General features: G+C 33.0%; 1 protein-coding gene across 3 annotated transcripts in view; it reads right to left on the bottom strand.

Moving 5' to 3' along the window:
• Positions 1 to 6,000, bottom strand: part of LOC111064084 (activated Cdc42 kinase-like) — a 73,442-nt gene that overhangs the window by 42,242 nt on the left and 25,200 nt on the right. For all 3 annotated transcript variants that reach the window (XM_022351753.2, XM_039423557.1, XM_039423556.1), the window contains exons 12-16: positions 3,723 to 3,871; positions 2,551 to 2,668; positions 1,860 to 1,972; positions 847 to 1,017; positions 1 to 16 (exon numbers count right to left, since the gene is read on the bottom strand). The exon at positions 1 to 16 is cut by the window's left edge and continues 257 nt beyond it. In XM_022351753.2, coding sequence (XP_022207445.2) covers positions 1 to 16; positions 847 to 1,017; positions 1,860 to 1,972; positions 2,551 to 2,668; positions 3,723 to 3,871 — 567 coding nt within the window. The remainder of the gene's footprint in view (positions 17 to 846; positions 1,018 to 1,859; positions 1,973 to 2,550; positions 2,669 to 3,722; positions 3,872 to 6,000) is intronic.

Raw genomic sequence — 6,000 nt, 5'->3', positions numbered from 1 at the left:
CCGATATCGGCTTCACCTAAGTTCAAACACCAGTCAAATAGGTCAATTTACAGATTGCATGTGAAAATAGGTTTGATAATATAGTAGTTAGTTGTCAATTGTTGAATAGTGAGAATAATAAGTTGCTACAATTCACCTTGCATTGTAAAAATAAATATTTTCACAATTCTCTTTTCAATTACTTCCACATTTTCTACACAAACATACAACACAAAATAAACATGATAATAGCAAACTAAGAATACTGAATAAAATAGAACAAAATCGAATATAATAACTTTGTTGATGACCTGGCTTAGTTTGGGCACTAATGTCTACTGCGTGTACCACTTGGCCACATCGTTAGCTAAACAGTACAAACATCTCAAACTAAAAGAGATGAATTAGTAGTCGAAACAAAAATAATAAACCATAGTATGATAGAAACTAAAAGACTAAAAAGAGTCAAATATAGAGAAGTCAAGAATAAAAAGTCTGGCTAAACTAAATCATTAAAATAGAAGGAAAGAAAAAACATAGATGTTGATTTTAGAAGTAGTTTACTTGGAAGATTAACGAATGAGATCAATAAGAATTGATATCGGAAATGAATAGAATTTCATCAATAACTACAAAAAATATAATTTTATGATTATGAGAACTAAAACAGTACCTATCTCACATACTGTTTTCAATTGAGAAGACATTCATATAAGTAAAGATAGGCAATAGGTTTGTTTCTTATACCTATGCTGGTACAATACCAGGAAGAACTGTTAAGCAACTGTAAATTGTGCATATCATCATACTGTAAGTGGATGCGTATATTATCAGTGCTCAACTATGTGATTGCATTGGAGTACTTACAGTGGCCTGCTTTTTGCGGTTGTTGGCGGCGGCCATTTCGCGCAGCTCATTGCGCTTGTTGACGGTGTCGTCGAGGGGGGAGGGGGGCGGGCGCGACGGGGAGGGAGAGTCCAGCGACTTGAACATCGCATCCATTTCATCCAACAAACTCGGTCCAAAATCGAATGTTTTCTAAACAACGATCAGTAAAAACCTTCAAAACGGATCTCCGAAAACAATTTTTCAATGTAAGTGTAATAGAACGCAATAAATTATTATTCAATTATTAATTTACTAAGCTTTTCTCATTTATTTATTCATGATACGAATTTGAATAGTCAATGAACAATCTAAAAATCCAAATACGAATTTATTTACTTATTTATGATACGAATTTAAATAGTTCGTGAACAATCTATAAATCCAAATACGAATTTCTCATTTATGATATAAATTTTAATAGTTTATGAACAATCTATGAATCCACATACCAATAGAAAGTTATATTCGAAGTTTTTGATAAGAGTTACACTCATTTGAGAGCATATTCATAAACAGTAGAAATTATCCACGTCATTAACTCAACTCATTCATAATATGACTATTCAACTCAAATAATTTATTTTCGTCACAATATACTAAGGTAAAGTATAACGAAATAAAAATGTTAAGAAACAGGAACCCCCTACAAAGACTACACATATTTAATAGGGAGCAACTTCCTTGTTGCCGTGCATTTAAAATTCCAATAAAGAACTTCAAATAAAGATTTAAACAGTCTTACAACTATTATATGATTGTATAAACCTATACTTAATATAATAGCCATAATTATTTAATACTACTATGTAAATTAGAAATAATATGCTTCAAGATAAGTATCAAATCAAATAATCAATTTCATGGAGAGCTTTCATATAATCAGTTATTCAGTTGAATCTGATTAATCTACTCTCAGGACAGTTAAACCTAATTGAAGTTTCCATCTGAGTAGCAATGATAAATAATTTTAATAAGAATTTAGTATATCAAACCTCAAATCTAGGACTCTCAGTAACATTTTCTTCGTCCGATATTTCATGATACTCATGGTCTGTTAGCAGTTTTGTGGGAGGTATTGGGTCGGGGTCACCATTCCAGACTGCTCCTGAAACAAATCATTGAATGCCACATTATACTGTATGAGCAAAGTCTAATGCTCAGTAAGTGATAAAAATGTTTCAGATTCTGAAATACCAAACAAGTAGCAGTAATCAGGAAGAACATTATAATTAACAACTACGATGACGTTGTAAAAGATAATTAGTGATAGAAACAATTCATAATTTTCAAAATGCCTTTTAGTTTAAAAGTTCCTCATAGGCATTATCAAGACATTATAGAATATTACATTTATATATTCATAAACTTCAACTAAGTCCCCATGACAAATTAAATTTCCTGTATTTTGTACTAAAACATGCTTCTAAACGAAACTGGATGAAGAAACTAGGTCTAGAATTTAAAGATAGTTGTATTTTTATCCCCACTTCAATGAAACAGGAGTTTAAGAATCTAAGGTACAATAAAATAGCGAACAGTTTAAAAAATGTCTAAACTAATAGAAAAATGTTGAGCCCTTATTAATCCAAAACTGGATAATTTTCTCTCTAACTACAATCACGGATTGGTTGACCGTAGTAGTATTGTAAGTTACCATTAGATACAGTAGTGGATCATACTTACCATTACTCGAAGAATGTTCACTAGTTGTGAGAAGAGGCACTTTATCTGAACACGATCTATCAACATTATCTTCATGTGGCTTGTAAGGGGTCACTACTTGATGTGGTATGTGATTATACTGAAAAACAACATGCAAAAAACACACATTAAATTGTGAAAAAAATGTTATGAACTATTTAAAATACTTTATAAGTTTTCATAAACTTGAGAGGATTAATGAAGTAATTTTATTGCACCACAAGCAATTAAGAGTTCAGTGGCGAACATTCCATATATTATTGAAAACATTCATATATCAAAATTCGAGGAAGGTATAGTTTTTGGGTAGGCTACTATTGTTCTTCAATCATTTATATGATTTATAATACATATTTTCATATTTTTGAGAATGGATTATGTAAGAATCAATTAAATGCTCATACATTATTATATCTTAATCCGATTCTTAGTTGAATAAAGTATTTTATCTGCGACCATGTTATAATATAAACATAACAACATCACAATCAATGCCGAAACAGGTTTTTTTTCGCAATGCATTTGCAAAACTATACTATAATGAGGACTTTATGCAACGACTTGAACATTGTAACACGATTTTCGGTGATGTGGCATCAAAATTAAAACTCGGTTTCTGATGCTGGCAGCAGGTTTAAGTTTTCACTAAATCAAGTTTTCAGTTTGACAAGTTTTCAATTCGCCAAGATCTCAGTTTATCAAGGTTTCAGTATGTAAAGTTTTCATTGAATAAAGTTCTCATTCCATCAAGTCTTCAATTCGTCGGTTTTTAGTCCATCAAGTTATTAGTTTGTCAAGTTTTCAGTTCTTTATGTTTCCAGTACGTCAAGTTTTCAGTTTGTATTGTTTTCAATAATTCAAGTCTACTGTTCACTCTCTCTGAGTAGCTTTTTACCAATTGTTATTTCCATCTTCTCACCATAAAGACTAGTTTGTTGGTTGGACTAGTAGATGAAATAATGTATTCAACAGTTTTATAATGTCTTTGAAGCACTCGTGAGATGTTTAAGACACGCGTTCACTCTCACTTGTGTATTAACTCTACATCCAACTAGTGCGTTAAAGACCCTCATTATAAAACTGTTGTAAAAACTACTATATATTGTTTCGTTAATCTCAAATTGTAAATTCAAGTGATTAACAAGTAAAGTGACCTTGGATCCTCCAAGGAAGGAGATGTCACCGAAGTAGGCGCCGTCGAGACCCACGTGACTGGTGTGCTTGAAGTCGCCCTGCGGACACGAGATCATGTCTGGCCGCAGCCGGCTGCGTCTACTCGAGTAGATCGTATTCGTTTTCCCATCTACAAATATCAAACACTCAACACTGATAACAAATTTCAGCTGCAATTCAAATTGTGAAGGAAAAATTGACAAAGTCATAGAGAAATAGCACTGCAGTTGAAATGGTCGTTGAGAGTATACTCATTCTGATTACGGCACCTCGGGTGAGTGCATATCGTTATTTTACGTTACTATCTCCACTCCACCGGCAAGTGGGTCGTACATGTGTTAGTGAAACTTATTAACACAAGTATATAGTAAGGTCCACATTATAATGGCAGTGGAGAAAGATAGGAGAGAAACGTTGCCAATCCACTGTCTTGTCAATGCCTTCTATAGACGGTAGCTGATACAGGTTTATTGATGTAATATTAACTGTAAATTCCAGTTAAAAATAATAAATTATATTTTGTTAAGCAAAAAAATTTCTTTCATAATGTATTTTCATAATAAAGATGAAATATTTTGTCAATTAATTATTAATTCTACATTGTTAAAAGACTATCTGGCAACAGAGCAAAGCGAGAAAGAGATAGCGCTATTCGCTTTGTTGAGTGATAGAAAAGGATAGCAATACCATTGTTAATCAAACACTGCCATTATAACGTGGAGCCACGCTTATCAAGATCTGGGTAATTTCGATACATAAAAACTTGAAAAAATTGAGAACGATAATTATCAATATTTGACTAGGCTTGAAAATTTAGTTTTTGGTCTGCAAGAACTCAACATTCTCACTACTTTAGCTCTTCAAATTTTTTTAATAATCTGGTTTCTAGAATCCTGTTACAATGGGGCACCAGCGAAACACTTTTAGTGACCGAACGAGTCGGGGGATTAGTTCTTATGCCGCTTATTGGACTAGGGAAAACAGTTGAGAAAACAGGGACAACCCACTGTGGAAACCAGCCGGGGCACCGCTGGGACACCGAAATTTGGTGACTCAGCTGGTGTCCATAGTGCAATAAGGCATTAAGAGCCCCGCAACTTGCTCAGACCCCGAGTGAAAAGCAACAGCCTCCCGATGTCTCAACGGTGTCTAAGCCTGGTGTTCTAATGTAATAAGAGCCTTAGATTGTTATTTATCTCTACAAAACTTTCTGCTTTTCAAGATTTTTGTTTAGCTTTCTGTAAGTACAGTTAATACTAAGTTATACAATAAATATCGACGTGGCCGATACAAATTGTAAAGTGTTTGTCTGTGGCAATAAATTGATTTGATACATTATTACTAATTTTTTATAATATATTCTAATATTTTTTTCAATGAACTACAATCAATGTTTGAGTTCAATAACGTTATTATAAAATTAGTTCGTTTTTACCTGATCAATTGGTATAATGTATTTTATTGTTCGTTTTTTAGTTCGCTTTTATCTGATTAATTGATGTAATCTATTTTATTGTACTATACAATGTTGTTGCAGTGTTATGCTTGGTACGAGTACAGAGTTTTTCAGTCTCCCCTATAGTGAGCTTCACTTCAGTCTGTCAGCATTACATATTAATAAAATGTATGCTTCACATTCAATCAATGCCGACAGTTCAATGTAAATACCAATATATTACTAATAATTTGAATAACCTACGTTCTACATGTTCCACTCTCAATTCAAATATTGAATCAATATTTTTGAATCCGTACTAATAGCCCAGTCAATGAAGGTCCAAAAAAGCAGTTTCGATCCGAAAATTAAATAAAAGCTGAATTTCCCACCATCGATGGAACCCTCCCAGAGGGTCATTCTCCCAAGAGTCCCAAAAAATCCCCTTGGAGCTTTCCGCCCCAACCCCCTAAAACATGAAAAATGCAGGTAAACACGGGAAATCAATTATCTCTGTAACCATTGATCGGAAACAGTTCTATTATATGCCATTCGATTCGTTACATTATGGACTACAATATTAGTTATAATCACTTTTTTAATAAAATTGACAGTTTTCTTGATAAAATAATATATATGTAAAAATTGAGGGGGTTTGTGATTTGATTTTTTTGTTTTCTCCGATTAACCTCGAAACAAGTGGTTTTGAAGAAGAATGAGACAAATAATTAATGTAGCCAATCTCATTGCAAATCCATTGATGTATATTGTTATGTATTTGCGATTCAATTTGACGCTGTGGAAGGGGAAACAGTCGACGCGGA

The sequence above is a fragment of the Nilaparvata lugens genome, chromosome 3 (assembly GCF_014356525.2).
Source record: "Nilaparvata lugens isolate BPH chromosome 3, ASM1435652v1, whole genome shotgun sequence".
Taxonomy (NCBI): domain Eukaryota; kingdom Metazoa; phylum Arthropoda; class Insecta; order Hemiptera; family Delphacidae; genus Nilaparvata; species Nilaparvata lugens.
This window is presented reverse-complemented; position numbering and strand designations above follow the sequence as displayed.